Genomic DNA, 23,077 nt, shown 5'->3' with positions numbered 1-23,077 from the left:
ATTATTAATAACAGTAGCAAACAATTACTGAGTGCTTCCTGTTTTATAAGACACTATAGTGAGAGCTTTTATGTATGATTACTACAATCCAGCCCATTAGGAATGTACTACTATTTTTTTTATAGTTTTTTTTTTTTTTTAGATTTTATTTATTTATTTGACAGACAGAGATCACAAATAAGCAGAGAGGCAGGCAGAGAGAGAGGGAAGCAGGCTCCCCACCGAGCAGAGAGCCCAATGCGGGGCTCGATCCCAGGACCCCAAGATCATGACCTGAGCCGAAGACAGAGGCTTAACCCACTGAGCCACTCAGGCGCCCCAGGAATGTACTACTATTAAACACACTTTACAGATAAGAAAACTTGAGAAATTAACATTGTTTGCCCAGGCTATGTAACTAACAAGTAGCAAAGCTGAGGTTCAAACACCAAGTTTCCCGTGCTTCTTTTAAAACGGAAATATAACTCACATACCATTAAATTCATCCCTTTAAAGTATACAAGTCAGTGGTTTTTAGCAAATTCACCATAAAGTTTGCAACCATCACAACCATCTAATTCTAAAACATTTTCATTAATCCCCTGAAAAAAACTATACCCACTAGTGGTCACTTTCCATTGCCCACACCCAGCCTCTGGCAACCACTAATCTGCTTTCTGTCTCTACAGATTTGCCTATTCTGGACACTTTACATAAATGAAACCACACAGTATGTGGCCTTGTATCTTGCTTCTTTCACTCAGCATAACATTTTCAAAGTTCATCCTTGTTGTACCTATCAGTATTTTATGGTTGTCCCACTGTACGGATATGTCACATTGTATCTATCCATTCATGAGCTGATGGACATTGGACTGTTTTCACTTTTGGCTATCATAGATAATGTTGCTATGAACATTTGTGTACAAGTTTTTATGTGAGCCTATTTTTTCATTTCTCTTGGGTATATACTTAGGAGTAGAAGAGCCTCCCTTTTTAAACACTGCGATTTTCTTTTTTTTTTTTTTTTAAAGATTTTATTTATTTGTCAGTGAGAGAGAGAGAGCAAGAGAGCGAGCACAGGCAGGCAGAGGCAGAGGGAGAAGCAGGCTCCCCACCGAGCAAGGAGCCCAATGTGGGACTCGATCCCCTACCCTGGGATCATGACCTGAGCCAAAGGCAGCCGCCCAACCAACTGAGCCACCCAGGTGTCCCAAACACTGCGATTTTCTATTTCCCTATGAATTATATGATTGTGGGGATGCTTGGGTGGCTCAGATGAATGGCTTAGCCTTTAGCTAAGATCATATCTCAGCGTCCTGGGATCAAGTCCCTCATCGGGCTCATTGCACAGCAGGGAGTCTGCTTCGCCCTCTGCCTGCCGTTCCTCCTGCTTGTAGGCGCGCACGCTCTTTCTCTCTCTCTCTGACAAATAAATAAAATCTTAAAAAAAATTATACCATTGTGTTCAATTTGTCTCACTAATTTCAGCAAATTTCCTTTACTAATATAGGAAAATATAAATTATCAATAAATTATTGAGATCAGTAGAAATATAACCTGCATTAATAATACAAAATGGCATATGTATTTATAGTGGTTTACAGTGTGGACTCTGGTGTCATGAGGATATAAATTTAAATCCCAGTCTGCTACCTTTTAGGATGAGCTATTTAACCACTATGAGCCTCAGTATCACTTAAAATTAAAGTCGTTGTGGGCACCTGGGTGGCTCAGTGGGTTAAAGCCTCTGCCTTCGGCTCGGGTCATGATCTCGGGGTCCTGGGATCGAGCCCCACATCGGGCTCTCTGCTCGGCAGGGAGCCTGCTTCCCCCTCTCTCTCTGCCTGCCTCTCTGCCTACTTGTGATCTCTCTCTCTGTCAAATAAATAAATAAAATCTTTAAAAAAAATTAAATTAAAGTCGTTGTAAGGATTAAGAGACAAAACTGGGGTGACTGGGTGGATCAGTGGGTTGGGCCTCGGCCTTTGGCTCGGGTCATGATCTCAGGGTCCTGGGATCAAGCCCCACATTGGGCTCTCTGCTCGGTGGGGAGCCTGCTTCACCGTGCCCCCCACTCTCGCCCCCGCTTCCCTCTCTGCCTGCTTGTGATCTCTGTCTGTCAAATAAATAAATAAAATCTTAAAAAAAAAGAAAAAGAAAAGGAGAGACAAAATAATTGCAACTTTTTGTATGTTTACTAAAGCTAGGACCTACACTAACCACTTTATATATACATATACATATAGACACACACACATACACGTAAACTCATTAAACCATCCAATCTACATATAATACCAATCACTGTTCCTAATTTACAGATGAGAAGAGTGAGGTTTAGAGATCACACAGGAAGCACTCAATAAAGCTATAGTGATTAATCGAAAGGTACTAGTGTTAGAACAGACAGGCAAATAGAGTATATATGGAAAATATAGTATAGAAGTAGATACAAATGTATGATACTTCCATTATACCATAAAAAAAGTATTTCCAAATCATTAAAAAGATATATTTCAATAAATGTATGAGGCCAGTTATCTGAGGATTAAAATGGAAAAACCTCTTATCTCATATATCAAAATAAAGCAACAAAATAATCCTGAAGGGGGAGGGAAGATAAAGAATAGATTTTTTTTTAAAAGACTTTATTTATTTATTTGACAGAGAGAGAGAGAGATCACAAGTAGGCAGGCGGGGGGAGGGGGGAGGAGCAGGCTCCCTGCTGAGCAGAGTCCAATGTGGGGCTTGATCAAAGGGACCCTGAGATCATGACCTGAGCTAAAGGCAGAGGCTTAACCCACTGAGCCACCTAGGTGAACCAAGAATAGATTTTTTATAATCTTGAAGAAGGTTTTTCTAAACATAATTAACATGCAGAAAGAAAATCACCAATAAACCTAATTATATTTAAATTGGAATATTCTGCACAAAACAAATGATTAAAACAAAAAACATTTAAGACAAACTATAAGAAACGCTTACCACAGATATATGATAAAAAAACAATTTCCTAATTTACAATGAGCTCTTACAAATTAATTAGAAAAGGACCTAAAATGGATAAATGACGGACTTTACACAAAGAAAATATAAATGGCCAATAAATAATAAAATGATCAATCTGGATTATGACAATACAATGCAAATTAAAACAGTGTCTTTTTGTAAGACTGATACTAATTTTACTAGTTTTATATGCACAATACTGGAGATGTGGAAAAACAACTTGGGAGTATTAAACTGGCATGACCTTTTTGGGTGGCCATTCTCATTCAAGTTACAAAGTATGTATTAAGTAACTATTATAAGTAAAGTACTATTCAAGGTGCTTTTTAAAAAAAATACAGTGATGAATCTTGTAAGCTCCCTCCCTACAGTTCCCTAGAGACGAAAACCAAAAACTCATAATTAAGGTCTGACCACTGAGAAGGAGTGAGCCATTAGAAGGTACAGGCAGAGGGGCAAGCTCAAGAACCTAAAGTGGAAACAAACAAGTTCATGTTTTTGAAGAACAAAAAGCACATCCTGCAACTGAAGTGTAGTGAATACAGAAGATGGCAGCAAGAGATGAGCTAGAAGAGGAGGCACACAGAGCCAAATGACAAGGTTTCAAGGGTCAGGGTAAGGAATCTGGATTTTCTAACTGCAAAGGAAAACCACTGAGAGCGAAGCCCTATGATCTGACTTGAGCTTTAAGATGATGGCTGTCGGGCGCCTGGATAGCTCAGAGGGTTAAAGCCTCTGCCTTCGGCTCAGGTCATGATTCCAGGGTCCTGGGATCGGGCCCCACATCGGGATCTCTGCTCAGCAAGCAGCCTGCTTCCTCCTCTCTCTCTCTGCCTGCCTCTCTGCCTACTTGTGATCTCAATCTGTCAGATAAATAAATAAAATCTTTAAACTAAAAAAAAAAAAAAAAAGAAGAAGAAGAAGAAGATGGCTGTCATGTTTCCATTGTTTCCAAGGAAAAATGGGGACAGTACTGGAAGTAGCATGGTTGGATAAGAAAAGAAGATGGTTTCAATTAGGGAGGTGGCAGGAAAGATGATTAAGAAACAGTTAAGTTCAAGATACACCTACAAAGTAACACCTGGGTTTCTGACACCCAGGATTTTTGCCTGAGCAACAGGATGAGAAGTGATGTCATGAACTGAACTAATAATGATAATGAAAATAGTAATAGTTAACATGTACTGAGCACTATCTATATGCCAGGTACTATTCTAAGCCACTTCTCCCTAATAACTCATTCAATCCTTAGAACTCCATACACTTATGTACATTCTTATTTTGTGAATGAGAAAACTGAAGTTTGAGAGGTGAAGTAATTTGTGCAGATTGCCTAGAACCCAAGGAGGCTGGTGCCATCCCTTCACCACTACACCAAAATGAGACTCAAAACAAGTCTCCATTAGGACTGGAACAAGTCTGGCTATCTTTGAACATTTAAAATGTGTGTTCTCTTCAACTTCACACTTTTACTTCTAGGGATCTATGCTACAGAGATATGTGCACACATGCAGGGCAGGATGCCAAGCACAGGGATGCTGACTACTGCACTGTTTGCAATAGCAGAAACTTCAAACTGTGGAACAGGAAACTAATTAGAAAATTTGTTGTACATCACTTTAACAAAATCCTATACAGAATAAGATAGTTCTATATATTCTTATACAGAAAATGTGTTAAGATAGTTTTTTACATGTAAATAAAGTGGTACCTAAAACAAAGTTTAAAAAAATTCACATGAGTTGTGGCGCCTGGGTGGCTCAGTTGGTTAGGCGCCTGCCTTCTGCTCGGGTCATGATCCCAAGGTCCTGGGGTCAAGCCCTGCATCTGGCTCTCTGTTCAGCAGGAAGCCTGCCTCTCCCTCTCCCTCTGCTGCTCCCCTTGCTTGTGCTATCTCTCTCTCTGCCAAATAAATTTAAAAAATCTTCAAAAAAAAATTCACATGAGCAAAATAAAAGTGTGTGTATTTATCATAAAAGCATTTTCTACATCATTTTTTTGTATTCTCCAAGTATAATGATTCAGATAATATGCTCACTAGTCTATATCTACATTTTAATCCCAAGTAACTAAGATTTCTGTTTAAAAGATCTTTTTAGCCTGCTTTTTTAAAAAAACAAATCAAGAAATATATGAGAACTATTTTTCTTTTTTTAAGAACTGTTTCTTTTCAATGTGAAACATTTAGCTACATAAAAATGAGTGCCTAATATTTGTAAGGATTTGTAAAAATCAAACTTATAGGGGTGCCTGGGTGGCTCAGTGGGTTGAAGCCTCTGCCTTCGGCTCAGGTCATGATCCCAGGGTCCTGGGATCGAGCCCCGCATCGGGCTCTCTGCTCAGCGGGGAGCCTGCTTCCTCCTCTCTCTGTCTGCCTCTCTGCCTACTTGTGATCTCTGTCTCTGTCGAATAAATAAATAAAATCTTTAAAAAAAAAATCAAACTTATATTTTACAATTTCAAAGAATTTACTAGGTCTAAAAAACAGTGAAACTACATTCTTCTCAGGTGTCCTATCTACAGCATTTTAAAGCAGAAGGGGTCTTTAAAGTTTTGGGGTTTTTAAAAAAAGATTATTTATTTATTTATTTGGGAGAGGGAGAGAGAGAGAGAACATGAGTGTGCAAGCAAGGGCAGAGGGAAAGGGAGAAGCAGATCCCCTGCTAAACAGGGAGCAGCCATAGGGCTTGAACTCAGGACCCTGGGATCATACCCGAGCTAAAGGCAAAACACAGCTTAACTGATGGAGCTACCCAGGTGCTCCTAACCAGAAGTTTTAAATTGTCTTTTTTTGTTTTTACAAAATGCAAACACTATGACTCCAGTTTTATAAAACAAAGATTTTTTTTTTTAAATTGTACATGTATAAAATGTCCATTTCACATATATTTGCATAGTTATAGGATCATGGGCAAAATATTGAAGAATACATTTCAGGTTGTTTTCATTCATGCTGGGGGGAGGAGGGAGGAAGGAGGTAGGGGATTTGTGGTAGGTATGTGGAAGAAGGGTACCAGTAAGAAAAGGAAAAAAAAAAAAAGGTACAAGACTGAATGGTGTAAGGATATAACAAACATACTAAAAACTGCCATAAAGGCCTGAAGAAAGGAAGCATTTCATAATAAAATGAGTGAAACACATCTAGTACAGATACACAGAAGAGGTTCTAGAACTATTCTCTAAAGGCACACTGGCTAAAAGTACTAAATATACTACATGGTTGGCAAATTAGAGCTGCATCAGAATCTATCGTGCAGGTTTTATATTTAGTTGTATACCAAGGTTTACTAAACTACACGGACTTTTTGTTAGAGGCAATAAATGGAAGAAAAATGTAGTTATGTTGTAGATTAGGATATGCACAAGGCAGAGAAGAGAAGGTTTAATTTCTAGTCCCAGTTCTACTCCTAACTAGCAATGTGTCATTGGGTAAATTATTTTCTCTCTCTAATCCTCTTTTTACTTATCAGCAAAACAAGAGAAACTAGAATTCATTTTCCAAGGTTTTTTCTAGTTTTGATATTCTACAATTTTATTCCATAAAATGTAGTTATTGAAAAACTGCCAGTTATTTTTAAGCAACCATATTAATACCGTGAATTTAAAAGAACTAAGAAAGCTCGCAAACCTGTGCCTGAAGCAGTCTCAGCTGTCTGTCTTGTTCTGTGAGGAACCTATATGCATCCGGAGACAGTCCCATCATTCCGTTATCTGAGCCAGTCCTGGGTGTGTGCATGCATACTGCACAAGGCGGTGGGTTACAGGAGTCCACATGTGAAGGCAGTCTTGCCACAGGCGATGGTTCTACATTGCTGTGGGGAGAGCAACCACCCATGTTTCCCTGAGGTCTCAAGCCTACAGGACTACTTGAAGAACAGAATGCATTAGGGTACAGAGCTGGACATCCACCTAGGTGAAATAATGAATGCTTGTGAATGGCTTCAGACTGGAGGTCTTGAACAGACCCTACTGTATTCACTCCTTGCCAAGAATTTATTGGACTATACTGCATGTGGGCATGATGCTGACAACAACTGCAAACATTCGTAGGACAGTAAGATGGTGGTGGAGTAGGTATCTGAAGTTCCATTGGTCTTCCTGAATTATGGGATGAAAAAACCAAATTGTGTGGGTGAGACCCTGAGGCAAGAGAAGACTGCTTGGAATTTAATGTGGAAGATCTTACAGGATATTCTTCTTTGTGTACATTTGAATCAGAAGATGGCCTATTAAGAGAAGATGCTTTAACACTGTTCTTGATATGGGTGTTCCCATTCTTACAGGTAGATGGCTGTCTTACTTTGCTGTGTCTCAAAGGAACAGTGCTCTGGGTTAATTGATTTGGTAACCCTTTCAAGGAAAGCTCTCCAGCTTCAGCTTCTAGGCTGCTTTTGTCATCGTAAAGCTGGGGTTGCAATGGCTCCAAGTGTTCAGGGTGGTTAATCAACAAAGAAGGATTTTCATTATTCACCATTTCCAATGGCTTAGGCAGAGGATTTGATTCTATGAAATTGCCATCCAAAACAAGGGAAAGTTCAGGAACTGATGGCTGGATCTTAGAAACCTATAAATGGGAAAGAAATGAAAGAGGAAAAGTATTTTTTTGAATGTTCCATTTTATTTAGACTAATAGTTTCCAAACTATATCCAATTACTTATTAAAAAGTGTTTATTCTTTAGACAGTTGACACATATTTTCTGGGCGTCTTCCATGTGCTAGCACTAGGAATACAACTGTGAGTAAAATAAACAAGGTCTTTGCCTTCACAAACTTATTACTTAACAATGGAACTCCCTTTATTGGAATACTGATTTATGTTGCTTAAATCACATAACACAATATGGGAAACTGTTTTATAATACTTTTTTAACCTCTCTCTGCAAAAAACGTATCACTGGCAAAATGTTTCAATAGATCTTATAGCAAATAATGTTTCTGCCTCTTTAGTAACAAAAGATATTCTGATAAGTATTTCAGAGTATTTTTCTACTAAGTGAAATTATTCACTGACAATACCAACTAAGAGTTGGAAGAGAGCAGGAAAAAATAAACTAAATATTTGCTGTCGTGAATTTGGTTATAATTTGATATTAATTTTTAAAAATCTTTCCTATTTCTTCTTCTTCTAATAAGTAATTGGTCCAATTAAGGCACAACAACTCCACAATAACCCACTGGTTGTCTGTATAATCAAAAAATTATAACAGATTGGAGATTTAGCAATCTCCAAAAGCAAGTACCGTGTTTTCTCAGATTTGGTGATAACAATGGCAAGTTCTGGAGAAGGTTAAGAATGTTGAGTCTATATGGGTTAAAGGCACCAAGTTCTGAAACCAAACCTTCTGAATTACTAGCTTTACTGAATTTCAAACCTCCTGAATTCTACTCTTCTCTTACTAGTATAATACTGGGCAGGCAACTTAGCCAATCTGTGCCTCAGTTTTCTCTGGAAGTGATATAATATAATATGTACGCACATATACATATGTATCATTATATATATAACATATAACAGTTACATGAAAAATATCTGTATCTGTATATATAGATATAGCCATATAGATATATACCTAGATATATCTTTGAATAAAACTTGAATAAGTTTCAGTAATATTATTGAATGCTCTAACATGAAGAGATTTTAGGTTTCTAAACACATAGGTGGGTTCTTTATAAGATCAGTGATACCTTCTGACTCACAGGATGAGGACTAGGAATTGGTCTTGGAGAAAAATCTTCATCTTCAACACCAGAATCACGATCATTTATTGGCATTTTTCCTGGAGATAACTTTTGGGAGGACCTAAAGAACACAGGGGAGTAAGGAAAAGTCTTCAGTAATCTGTTTATTTGTTCTTTCTTTCTGAAACTGAATAAAGTCCTTTAATAAGCCCCAGTAGTATCTGGATCATTTAATTTGGTATCTGACAATCACAGATTATTTTGTTTTTCAGGCCAGTGTTAGCTACCTAGAAAAGCTGGTCCAGTCAGATTCATGCTTAATAAACTACCTCCCTTTGCCTGATCATAGGAAGTTTAACCCAGTTATTCTTAAAGTCACAAAATATCAACAGTTACTGAGCATCTTCTGATTAACCACTTTGAAGAACATAGTTATAAATAAGGCACAGTGCTTGCCATAAAAAAATTATAAACTGGTGATAAAGCTGTACACTCACTGCATTCAACACTCATTAAACACTGTTAAAAAGAGAACTCGAGGTGTGCCTGGGTGGCTCAGTGCGTTAAAGCCTCTGCCTTCGGCTCAGGTCATGATCCCAGGGTCCTGGGATTGAGCCCCACATTGGGCTCTCTGCTGGGTGGGGAGCCTGCTTTCCCCCTCTCTCTCTCTGCCTGCCTCTCTGCCTACGTGGGATCTCTGTCAAATAAATAAAATCTTTTAAAAAAAAAAAAGAGAGAGAGAGAGAGAACTCGATAAGGAACTACTCCATTTTCCTGAACACTTATATCTGTGATGGGAAACTGAGACATTAACTGAGGTGCTTCCTCCTACTGAATCAATTGTCATCATTGTGTCACAGCGGCCTGCTCTAATAGAACAGAGACCAATTTTGAGTTCTGGTACAGAGTTTCAAAAGCTGAGATTAAAATTTGGAAAACTATATGCATTGGGTTTTTTTGCATCCTAGATAAAGTCTCAAGAGGATGAGTTCAGGGAGGAGAGAAGAAGAGCCAGAAGGAAGCTAAAGGAGTGTAGACATTAACAGAATCCCTAAGAAAGGGTCCCACATCCTGTCTCCCTGGCAGCGAGCACAAAAGAAACCCCCAGGTGGATTTGGAAGGTCTGAGAGACCTTTGTCCTAGACTCTGATGGGTTTGAGAAGCAAACACAGAGGTCCTTCTGAGTCAAGGGGCTGCAAAGAAATAATCAGGATGTCTGCATGGTGTGTTTAAGCAACAGGGTCTGCAATCAGCCCCGCAGAGTTCTCCCCCAGCACCCAAGAGTGACATGGAGAATATTATGATACCCGCTGTGCCTAAGTGTAGCGTGGACATGACAGAGAGCCAGTGACCTGACTAGAGTAAGGCGGTCATAGCAGAGGCCCACACAAATCTACTGCCAAAGACCAGATGCAAATGAAAACACCTGAGCAGATGGCAGCTTGGCTGGATCATAATCATGCCATCCAACATTACCACTACTGGCACAGCATTAAGTCCTCCAAATTGTATATAACCTCACAGAAAAGAAGATAAACAGATCTTGAATTGATTGAAATTTGGTTTCTATAACAATTGGGCAGTCAAATTAGAAATCAAGTTCAATTACTTTGAAAAAGAAAAAAAGTTACATTTTTTTGAACCCGTTTGTGGCAAGGAATTAATATATTTTTAAAAGATTTTATTTAGTTATTTGAGAGAGAGAGAGAGGGAGAGAACACAAGCAGAGGGAGAAGCAGACTCTCCACTGAGCAGAGAGCCTGATGCAGGGCTCGATCCCAGGACCCTGGGATCATGACCTGAGCTGAAGGCAAATGCTTAACCAACTGAGCCACCCAGAAGCCCCAGGAATTAAAATTTGCTATATGCTTACTTATGATAACACAAACATATATAAAAACATGCATAAAATTTCTGACATCAAGCAATAAAATGCATTTCTGAGCTTTTATAGCAGCCAAGGCAAAAAGAAAAAACCTTATGTTGTATAATTATAACATCAGTTCTTTAGGTGAGACAAACATTTTACTAAAAATCTAAAAGTGACAGATGGTTACTAAAGCTTTGATCAGAATTGAATATTGGCAAAATTTTCAAAAATAATGTTAAAGAAATTATGTTCCCTTAATGTAGTCTTTTCTTCCATAAATATTTAATAAAACCTTGAATAAAGACTTAAAAAGACAGTGAAGGTGTTCCTGAAAAGCTGTAAGAACATAGTTTTCTGGTGATCTAACCTATATCAAGGATAACTTAAAATGCCCAAAGATGGAGACAGTATACTTTAGATAATTTTCTAAACCTCAGAAACTGTGACTATGTTTACTGCACTTGGTAAAAACGAGTGTGCAGATGTGATTAAGTTAAGGAACTTGAGATGTAGAGATTATCCTCAATTACCCAGTTAGGCTCAATGTAATCATAAGGGCCTTTATAAAATGGAGGCAAAAAGGTCAGAGTCAGAGAAGGAGATGTGAGGATTAGCAGCAGAAGTCAGAAGCTAGCTTTGAAGACAGAGTGAGGGGCCACCAGAAAAGGAATGCACATGGCCTCCAGAAGCTGGAAAAGGGAATAAAATGGATTCTAAAGTTTCCGGAAGGAATGGACTCTTATTTATCATCACTTTGACTTTAGCCTCAAAGACCATTTTAGACTTCTGATGTCCAAAGCTAGAAGACAATAAATTTGTATTGTTTTTAAGTCAACAAGTTTGTGGTAATTTGTCAGAGCAACAACCAGAAACTAATACAGATTCAATCATAACTCCCATTTTACAGATGGAATAATGATGTTTAGAACCAGGACTTGAATGCCGATGTCTTTTTTTTTTTTTTTTTAACAAGTAGACAGAGAGGCAGGCAGAGAGAGAGGGGGAAGCAGACTCCCTGCCGAGCAGAGAACCCGATGCGGGACTCGATCCCAGGACCCTGAGATCACGACCTGAACCAAAGGCAGCGGCTTAACCCACTGAGCCACCCAGGCGCCCCGAATGCCGATGTCTTATACCAAACTAAGCTCACAACTATTATGTTGTGCCCACTATAAACAGTTCATATAGTTGGCATTTATTTTAAAATTGTACCATAGTTAATTTCTCCCTACAGAATCAAGTGTTAAGGACAGATGAATGAATGTTATAAAAAAAGTTAGGCCATTTTCTCAATAATTGCAATAAACTACAATGAACCTTATACCTCCTATTCCTCATGCGAGACACTAAACAGTATTAAAGCAGCCCCTAGACAAGTTAAGGTCATAGTCAAAAAGTTGAGAAAAGGACAAATTAACTGCTAAGGCAAGTTAAAATAACAATAGTTTTAGGGGCACCTGGCTGGCTCAGTCAGTCGAGTATACAACTTTTGATCTCAGAGGCCTGTGTTAGAGCCCTACATTAGGTGCAGAGTTTACTAAAAAAGCAATAGTTTCAGACCCACAGCATCAAGAATAAACCAGCACCCCAAAGTAACTTTTAAATGACGTTATTAAACATTTGGCAAATTACTAACTTACATTAGTGGACCTCTCCAATAATATGGAGAATACTGAACACACTTCATCACTGAACTATAAATTCCATGAGGGAAGAAATCATGTCTACAACTGTTTTTAATACCACCATATCCCCAGCCATTGGCATATCGGTAGAACAAATGAGAAAGCTGGAATAGGGATCTGAAGAGTTAATTTAATGTGTCAACTTGGCTAGGCCCTGGTAACAAGATATTTGGTCAATTATTATTCTAGATGTTTCTGTGGAGATATTTTGGGGGGGCTGGAGGAGAAAGAGGAGAATGGGGCAGAGTGAAAGAGAGAGTGAATCTTAAGCAGGCTCCATGCCCTGTGTGGAGCTTGATGCTGCGCTCAATCTCACAAGCCTGAGACCAGGACCAGAGCCAAAATCAAGAGTCATCCAGTCAGCTAAAGGCCTTAATAGAACAAAGCATTACCACCTGGGTGGCTTAGTGGTTAAGCACCTGCCTTCGGCTCAGGTCATGATCCCAGGGTCCTGGGATCAAGCCCCAAATCAGGCTCCCCGCTCAGCAGGAAGCCTGCTTCTTCCTCTCCCACTCCTCCTGCTTGTATTCCCTCTCTTGCTCTCTCTCTCTCTCTCTATGTGTCAAAAAAATAAATAAAATCTTAAAAAAAAAAAAAAAAAGAAAAGAAAAGAACAAAGCATTACCACCCCCAAGAAAAAGGACTTCTGGGGGTGCCTGGGTGGCTCAGTTATTAAGCATCTGCCTTTGGCTCAGGTCATGAACCCAGGGTCCTGGGATCTAGCCCCACATTGGGCTCCCTGCTCAGCGGGAAGCCTGCTTCTCCCTCTACCACTCCCCCGGCTTGTGTTCCCTCTCAAACAAATAAATAAAATCTTAAAAAAAAAAAAAAAAAAAGAAGCACTTCTGCTAACAGATCACCTTAGGACTCTAACTGCAACTCTTCTCAGCCTTCACAATTGCATGAGCCAATTCCATAAGACAATCTTTCTCTCCCTCTCTCCATCTTGCTGTTTCTGTTTCTCTGGAGAACCCTACTATGAAGGAATATCTTTTTTACCAGAAGAGGTATATACAGACCCGAAAAGCCACAGTCATTATTTAATTACTATTCCCCAAATGCATTTTCCTTTTTAGGTAAAGAAGTTATATTTTACAGTAGTCTCTTTGATAGGCTCAGGTTTAAAACTACAAAGAAGAGAAGAATAGAAGGCAAACTAAACAAAAACAAGATGCTTCTTCCTAAGCAAGATAATTTCTTGACACTTTTTCTTCCTATGTAATAAAGCAACTCAAATGACAACCATATTAAAGTTGTCACCTCATTAAAATTATCATCTAACGGGATGCCTGCGTGGCTCAGTCGGTTAAGCGGCTGCCTTTGGCTCAAGGCATTGATCCCAGGGTCCTGTGATGGAGTCCCACATCAGGATCCCTGCTCAGCAGGGAGCCTGCTTCTCCCTCTGCCTGCGGCTCCCCCGCTTGTGCTCTGTATCTCTCTCTCTCTGACGAAATTAAAAAAAAAAAAAGAATTATCATCTAACATCTGAGTATGCTGAGTATGAAGTAAGCATTTAAAGCAAGGACATCTTACGGTATCTATGATATATAATTAGCTTCATCAGATTGGGGAGTTACTTTATTACTCATCAAAAACTAGTAAATATAATTTAAAAAGTATACATGATAACAAAAACATCTTTTACCTTTCAATTGAAAGATGCTTGGAAATCTTGTTGAAAAACTCTGTTTCTGCATTTTGGCTTTCAGCAGTCAGCTCAAAATGGAGTGAATTCTTGTCAGAAGGTTCAACATTCTGAAATAAAGTAGGTTGTACTTTGAGAGCTGACTTAAATAAAATTCTATGTAGATAAAAAGTGGCTCTGAAACACTGAGAGGAGAGAGACATTTCTACTACTATAACCTTTTTTAAAAAATCATTTTTAAAATTGAGATATAACTGACATCTCATCTTACATTAGTTTCAGGTGTGCGACATAGTGATTCAATATTTGTGTATACTGCAAAATGCTCATCACAATAAGTCTAGTTAACATCCATTACCATACAGACTTATAATTCTTTCCCCTTGTGTTGAGAACTTTCAAGATATATTGTCTTAGTAACTCACAAAGATATTATTAATTATAGTCACCATGCTATACTATACATTACATCCTCAGGTCTTATAACTGACAGTTTGTACCTTTAGACTCCCTTCACCCATCCTGCCCTCCCCCAATGCTCCACCAGTCTGTGTTCTTTATCTATGAGTTCAGTTTGATTGGGTTTTCTTAAGATTTCACCCATAAGTAAGATCATATGGTATTTGGCCTTCTCTGACTTCTTTAGCCCTCAAGGTCCATCCATGTTGTCACAAATGACAGGATTTCTTCTTTTTTATGACTGAATAACATTCTACTACTATATATACATATACATATATATTTATACACACACACACACATATATATATACACACAAACACACACACACACACACACCACCTTTTATACATATACCACATTTTCTTTACCCATTCACCCATCAATGGATACTTAGATTGCTTCCATGTCTTGGCTATTGTAAACAGTGCTGCAATCAACATGGAGGTACAACTATCTTTTGAAGTCTGTGTTTTTGTTTCCTTTAGATAAATACCCAGAAGTGGGACTGCTTAAACATACGTTGGTTCTATTTTTATATAACCTTTTTTTTAAAGACTTTTATTTATTTATTTGAGAGAGAGAGAGAAAGAGAAAGGGAGAGCATGAGAAGGGGGAGGGTCAGAGGGAGAAGCAGACTCCCTGCCAAGCAGGGAACCCGATGTGGGACTCGATCGCAGGACTCCAGGATCATGACCTGAACTGAAGGCAGTTGCTTAACCAACTGAGCCACACAGGTGCCTATATAACCATTTTTAAACTGTCCATTTCCCTGCCACATAAACAAAAGTGAAAACTTTATCATCTGTATTACGTAACTCACTCAATAACCAGGGATTCAGTGAATAAGAACTATAAACTGAGGACATGATCTAAAAATAAGTGATTATGTGTCTCTAAAATGGAAATAAATTATAGACCTCAATTAAGGTAATTATATTTATAATTAAAATACAGAATTGTTTTTTAAAGTTTTATTTCTTTAAGTAAGCTCTGCACCCAGCATGAGGCTTGAGCTCATGACCTAGAGATAAGGAGTCACACACTCAAATGAGCCAGACAGGCACCTTGAGAATTTTTTAATTATTAGTCTGAGACACAAGACAATCAATCATTTTACTGAAAAGTAGTCTCTGAATGTTTTCACATAACTACACTTAGGGTTTCAAATATCTACTTTTTCTGTGACCATCACCTATGTATTTTTACATGTTTTATGAGATGCTGAACAATCTATTCTGATTCCTAGGATTAGACATAAAAACTGACTTTCAAATGTGAGAAACCATTTGTTGTATCTACATTTAAAAAACAACAGGGAGGGGTGCCTGGGTGGCTCAGTGGATTAAAGCCTCTGCCTTCTGCTCAGGTCATGATCCCAGGGTCTTGGGATCAGCCTTACATTGAGCTCTCTGCTCAGCGGGGAGCCTGCTTCCCCTGCCTCCCCACTCCCACCAGCGCCCCCCACCCCCAGCCTGGCTGTAGGCCTACTTGTGATCTCTGTCTGTCAAAATAAATAAAAACAAAATCTTTCAATAAATAAATAAATAATAAAAAAACAACAGGGAAAACAAATGCTAAGATCACAAATTAACTCTCAATATTATTAATATCTCAGTATCATAAAATGATACAAACATATAAATTCTTAATATTCTTCAAAGGCTTTAGAACATGAGTAAGTTATTTTATGGAAAAGCTCTGATCCTGTATTATAATTTGGTCCTAGAGATATGATCTAAAATTTATAAAATGACACTAACCACAAATGAATAAAGTTAATATTCAATAATAATTATAAACAAAACCTAATAGTTTGAGTTACTGTTTTAAAGGGAAAAGACCACTGGGTTTAAACTGCCAACATGCAACCTTAAATAGTCATTAATACGCTACTTAATCAAATCACTTACTTTGAAAAGACGTAATGTTTCCTTGCTGGTTAGTAGCTGGAACTGAAGGTCAGATGACCTGCCATCACACGGGAGGCATTCATAAAATTCAGGATCCTTATGTGTCACAGAATATAGAACTATAATGAAATTTCCAGATTCGGAAAAAACCCTGGACAAAAAAACCATTTAATTAAAATTTACTGAGGATACTAAGAGTATATTCTAACAAATCTACATAAATCTGTCAACCTAGTTAATAAACTACTTAGGCAGTCTAATTTTGGGAAGAAAACTGGGGAGCAGGATGACTGGGTGGCTCAGTCAGTTGAACAACTAACTTTGGCTCGGGGCCATGATCTCAGGGTCTGGAGATCAGGCCTGCAACCAGCTCCGTGCTTGGCGGGGGGTTACTTGTCCTTCTCCTTCTCCCTCTCCTCCCCACGTCCCAGGCACTCTGCTCCTCTCTCAAATAAATAAATAAAATCTTAAAAAAAAAAAAAGAAAAGAAAAGAAAAAACTAGGAGCAAATGTGCTTATTTTTTAGTGTTACTGATTTTTATTTTTTAAAATACATTTTATGTTGAAATACATATTCCTTATAAAAACTTCAAGCAAGACAGGGATATATAAAACAAAAGGAAAACCACCTCACTCTCTGGTTTAGTGTTTATAACTCCATAATTTTCTCCTTGGCATACAAAAACATTTTATACAATCTAACAAAAATAAGGCCATACCATACATACTACAGTTGACCCTTGAACAACATGGGTTTGAACTATGCAAGTCTACTTACACGTGAATTTTTTTTTTAAGACTTTATTTATTTATTTGACAAAGATACAGCAAGACAGGGAACACAACCAGGGTGAGTGAGAGAGGGAGAAGTAGGCTCCCCACTGAGTAAGGAGCCCGATGCAGGGCTCAATCCCAAGACCACAGGATCATGACCTGAGTCGAAGGCAGATGCTTAACAACTGAGCTACCGAGGTGCAGCATATGTGAATTTTTGTCAATAAATACAGCACAGTACTGTAAGTGTATTTACTCTTCCTTATGATTTTAATAACATTTTTTCTCCAGCTTGCTTTATTGAAAAATACTTGTAATATTGTGAGAATATTTAAAGTATATAATACATATAACATACAAAATATGTGTTAACCAGGTTATCTATAAGGCTTCTAGTCAACAGTAGGTTATTACTGTAAGTTTTTGGGGAATCGAGTTACATGCAGTTTTGTTTTGTTTTGTTTTTTTTAAGTAAATGTTACGCCCAATGAGGGCTTGAACTCATGACCCAGAGATCAAGAGTCACATGCTTGCCCAACTGAACCAGTCAGGTACCCCTATATTTCTGACTGAGTACCCCACCACCTGCATTGTTCAAAGGTCAACTGTATTAGTAATTGCTATTTTGTTGACTGTCTTGGATTTCTTCCCATGTCACTACTCTGTATTATACCTCAGACCTCTTTATTCTTTTTTAGTGACTACTAAGTATTACAATTTACAGATGTGCCATTATTCACCTAGACTTCTAAAAGTGGGTATTTTAATTATTTATAATATTTCACTATTATAAGCATGGATAAAAACATTTTTTTTATTATTCAATGAATGGCTCAACAAATATTTGTAAAGTCATCAAGAATCCTTAAAACACATACTAAAACCAACAAGAGATATCCTCTTTTCAAAAGTTCACATTAGGCCACTTCACTTTTATAGAAGACCTACATTAAAACTTGCTTTCACTAACCAAGAAATCCAAAGAGGATTTTTGGTTTTATAAAAAAAAAAAGGCAAAATTGAAAATAATGTTCAGCATTTGTGTTGCATGAGCCATTATAGGGGTAGCATGCATCAAAAGCGAGAGTAGCCCTGCCAGGCTCCTTCTTCAGGAACTACAACCAGCATCTCAGCATCAAGCAGCCATAGCTCTGAACTGTGTCTGTGAGTACTATGTTTTACACCTCAATTTATTTTGTGCATCCATTAGTAAGACATGTCCTAAGGTGTCAGAAAAGCCTGAGAGACTATTTTCTCAGTCTGGGAACAATGCAAAAATTTTCCATTAAATTAATGTTAGGTAGTTCTTTGCTTTCTCATTTCAGCTTACAAAAGATGTCATAGGAGCGCTCTGTTCTTTCAGATGGGGTGGGGGAAGGAAACTGTATTTAAAAATACTTTAAGAAAAACAATTTTTTTTAAATAAATAAAGGAGCACCTGGTGGCTCAGCCGGTTGAGCATCCGACTCTTGATTTTGGTTCAGGTCGTGATCTTGGGGTTGTGAGATGGAGCCCTGCTTTGGGCTCAGGGCTCAGCATGGAGCCTGCTTGAGATTCTCTTTCCCTCTCCCCCTCCTCCCAACACACGCACTTGCACGTACTCTCTAACGAACAAGTACAACCTTAAAATAAATAAAATCCTTTTAGGAGTTGTCTCTCCTTTGTAAAAGACTGAATGAAAGATAATTTAGGGATACGTTACAACATTAATAAAATAGCGCAATAAGGGCTGTAGAGGCAGAATGTCTGTTCTGCTCAGTTCCTCTTTTGGGTCAGACAAGCCCACTGTTCAGAATGTTGCAAAGCACCAACCTAAGCTATGCTGAGCAGTGCTGACTTCTCTTTGGTTCATAGAGTTGGGAGTAATTAAAGAGTTCAGGTATCAAAGAAATTGCCTAATGCTTCAGACTGAACACAGACTAACAGAGTTTCAAAACTAATTTTACCTAGCATTTACTGTCAATAAGTAGTTAAAAGTTAAGACCAGTCACTGATAATAAAACTTAGTTGTACTAATATACTAAAATGAATATTTGTTTTATTGCAAATAAAACTAATTATCTTGAAAAGGTGAAACAAAATATAAAAAGTAGAACTGCAAAAAGTACCTGAAGAAAACACAAGAGATTTTTTATTTCAATAAATATTCCTGAGTGGGCAATTCCTTTCTAAGACTGAAAAAGAAGACCGATGATCTGACTTAGAAGTTAAGTCTGGGAAAAATATCGTTAACCAAAATTAAATGAAATGGCAATCTGGGGGAAAAAAATCTTTGCCATATACACATACACACATTTTTGTATTTATATAACCTCTACCATACATACACACACCCATTTTTATAAATGTACATTTCTGTGTTTTATATACTATATATGTATATAGAGAATGAGAAAGAGAAATAGAGCTATTACAAAGCAATGTGAAAAAGATGCATAATCCAATAGAATGGCCAGAGACATGAATGTGAAGATCCCAGAAGAGGTTATAAAAATCAGAAAAGACCATTTCCCATTCACCAGGTTTGAAAAGATCAAAAGTTACCTCTCTGAGGTTTGCTACTTTCCCCTCCCCTTCTTCCTCTCAGGCATAACCTCCTTGCTGTCTCTTGAAGATGCAAAGTGATCTTTCACCCACAGTCTTTGCAACTTAATGTATCCTCTGACTGGGACGCTGCCGCAGATGGCCACATGGCTTACCTCCTTCCCTCAAACTGTTGCTTCCCTGACCACCTTATTTAAAATATCAGCTCTTGGGGTGCCTGGGTGGCTCAGTGGGTTAAGGCCTCTGCCTTCGGCTCAGGTCATGATCCCAGGGTCCTGGAATCGAGCCCCATATCGGGCTCTCTGCTCTGCAGGGAGCCTGCTTCCTCCTTTCTCTCTCTGCCTGCCTCTCTGCCTACTTGTGATCTCTGTCTGTCAAGTAGATAAATAAAGTCTTTAAAAAAATAAAATAAAATACCAACTCTTTTCAGTAGAGCATGTGACACTTCATCTCGGGGTTGTAAGTTCTAGCCCCAATTTGGGTGTAGAGATTACTTAAAAATTTTTTCTAAAAATCTTAAAAAAAATAAAATAAAATAAAATTTCAACTCTTTACCTATCACTACCATCCAGACACGCAGTATCTACCTCCACTGCTTATTTTTCTCCACAGCACTCATCACCTTATAAAATACTACTTATTTTATTTATTCTGTTTACTGCCTATCTCTGCAGGGTCTTTGTTTACTGCTTATCCCCAAAATCATGAACAGTACTTGGTACACAATTGGTACTCAATAAACATTTTGTTCAACAGTGTTAGTGAGGGGATGGAGAAAACAGGCACTCTCAAACAATGTTGGAATGATTATAAACTGGCAGTCTTTGAAAGGCAGTATCTATAAAAATTTAAATTACAAAAGAAAAAAATTTTAATTACATACTCTTTGACGTAGAAAAACCACTTTTAGGAATTTATTCTACAAATATGCTAATATATGTACATATGTGTATGTATACACAAAATTGCTGCAAAGGCAAAAGGACTAGTTTTTAAGACATAATACATATTCTTTTCTTTTTTTTAAAGATTTATTTATTTACTTATTTGTCAGAGAGACAGAAAAAGAAAGCACAAGCAGAGGGAGCGCCCAAAAGAGGGAAAGCAGGCTCCCTGCTGAGCAAGGAGTCCAATGTGGGACTTGATCCGAGGACCCTGGTATCATAGCCTGAGCCAAAGGCAGATGCTTAACAGACTGAGTCACCCAGGCGTCCCAATACATCTTACTTTCTATTCAACTGTCAAATAATATGACTAAATTTGTATGTGCCAAGATGTAATGACCTCTAAGGTATAATGATAGAGAGAAAAAAAAGCAACATACAGAAAAGAACACTATGCTCCTATTTGTGATAGTAGAGTGTGATATCTGTCTACACACTGATATTTTAGGAAAGAAGCACAAGATACTATTTAACATTTAATACTGACTGTCTCTGGGAATAGGATCTGCAGATGTGGGGAAGAAGAGAAACTTAAGTATCTTTACATATATTTGATTTATTGCCATGGACTTGTATGCCTTTTCAACAAAGTTTTTTTTTTTTAAAGTATATTATAGAGGCACCTGGGTGACTCAGTCAGGGAGCCCGCTTCTCCCTCTCTTTCTGCCTGCCTCTCCCCCTGCTTGTGAATGCATGCGCTCTCTCCCTTTGTGTCAAATAAATACATAAAATCTTAAAAAAAAAAAAAACGGGTATTATAGCTACCCAAGGTAGACACAAACAGGCCTGGAAATTTTAATAGATGAAAAGCTAAGAGGCAAATGGTGGTATCACATACAAAATAACAAGATTAAATGAGGAGTTGAAGTAAGAAAGTTTCTTTGCTAGTTCTAATACTTGTGCTTCAATTCCAGAAAGAAAATTAAATATCTCTTCTCAAATATTTCTTATGGTACTAGTATTAGCATTGTGTAACTTAATAAAACACATATAAGGCAACAAATTCAAACTCATTTTCAATCACTTCACTAAAAATTAATCTCTTGATTTATAAAATAGGATGCTACAGTAGATGATCTCTAGGTACCCCCCGCCCTGGCCACACCTGAAAAGTTTATCTTCTGTCTTATAGTACTGTGGTTAGACAAGTGAATTTCTTCACATTTCCATGTATACTGCAACCTCTTCTTTTCTGTCTGGTTTTATTCCCATTTAATGTAAGATTCGTTTTTCTAGTGTGCTTATTCTACCGTTCTGTGAGTATTATAAAAGGTTAAGGCACTGCATGAATTTTAAACAAGACCAATAAAACATGAACAGGGAGAAGATCAAAATAAAATACAAAATATCACTTGCCTTTCTTGAATAGAAGAACTAAACATGTATCGTAAGCAGCAAGCCCATACCTGAGGACTATAGATATGTATAATTCCAGATAGCCAACTAAAAGAAAAAATACAAATTAAAAGGTATAGTCACTTACAAATTAATACTTAATGTGCGTTAGGTTACATTCTCTTCAAGGTGATATAGCAGAGAGTCTTGGTATTCACAAGCAACACATTAAATAGCTCATAAATAAGAAATCTATGGACACTAGACCATGCTAATAATTAAAAGGAATATAGATATAGATATAGACAGACAGATATTTCTCTCTGCCCTCTTCCACTTGAGAGGACAAGAAAATGGTGGGAGACAAAATGGTTAACAACACAGATGAAAGCAGAAATCAATTAGAATAAACCAGTCTGGACTAGAAGAATGGGCTAAATTAGGGGAGAATGCTAACACGGCCTAAAACTATAGTGTTATTGAGAGGATTAAATGCTGTAACATACATATGTAGCCCCAAACACCCAAGGCTCCTCACTTGGCATAACACATAGCCAATACCAGGACCACGGGAAAAAGATTGTAAGATTTTGTGGTCTGCAGAAGATTTGTACATTCTCATTGTTTAACTGCACATACCACCAGTCCCCTCCCTCCTATGATCCAAACTCTTTAAGGTCCAGCTCAAGTTTCCTTCTTTTAAGGAAATGTCCCTTATAATCCCTCTAATGAATACAAATAATGCTCACTGTCTATATTGCTCATTTCATAATAAATCATATAAGTCCTTATTATTTTCCTATTTGTGAATATACATATATTTGATTGCTCCACCTTGATTATAAATTTCTTGGAGAGCTTTAAATCCTAACACAGTACCAAATATAGTGCTATGCATAGTGTAAGCACTCAATAAATACTCAAAGAACATAAATTTCTGACTGAATAATCTGTCTCAATGTCATTAACCATGAACTCTAAAGAGAAAGCCATTAACACCAAAGGGAATTACCGCAAAACTGCCTGGCAGTATATTTTGAAGTGTTATTCTGAGCCCTGTGTTCTTCAAGGTGCTTTAAGGACAGGGGATAGTGATGAAGGTTAAAGAAACAGGGTTCTAAATTTCAACTTCAATCAGAAAAATTCAACTTTATAAGATTTATTTACTGGAGTTCTTCCTAAGATTGAGCAAAATCTGGTTTTAACTGATTCTGCTATGAAAATAAGAAAGCTT

General features: G+C 37.7%; 1 protein-coding gene across 1 annotated transcript in view; it reads right to left on the bottom strand.

Annotated features, from left to right (window-relative positions):
- The window catches only part of STIL (STIL centriolar assembly protein), a 72,700-nt gene that overhangs the window by 37,017 nt on the left and 12,606 nt on the right, over positions 1-23,077 (bottom strand). The window contains exons 7-11 of the mRNA XM_080802751.1: positions 21,865-21,951; positions 16,247-16,397; positions 13,875-13,984; positions 8,681-8,795; positions 6,620-7,555 (exon numbers count right to left, since the gene is read on the bottom strand). Coding sequence (XP_080658877.1) covers positions 6,620-7,555; positions 8,681-8,795; positions 13,875-13,984; positions 16,247-16,397; positions 21,865-21,951 — 1,399 coding nt within the window. The remainder of the gene's footprint in view (positions 1-6,619; positions 7,556-8,680; positions 8,796-13,874; positions 13,985-16,246; positions 16,398-21,864; positions 21,952-23,077) is intronic.

This window comes from Martes martes (assembly GCF_963455335.1).
Source record: "Martes martes genome assembly, chromosome: 4".
Taxonomy (NCBI): Eukaryota; Metazoa; Chordata; class Mammalia; order Carnivora; family Mustelidae; genus Martes; species Martes martes.
Note: the sequence above shows the minus strand (reverse complement) of the source record. Positions and strands in the feature narration are given on the sequence as shown.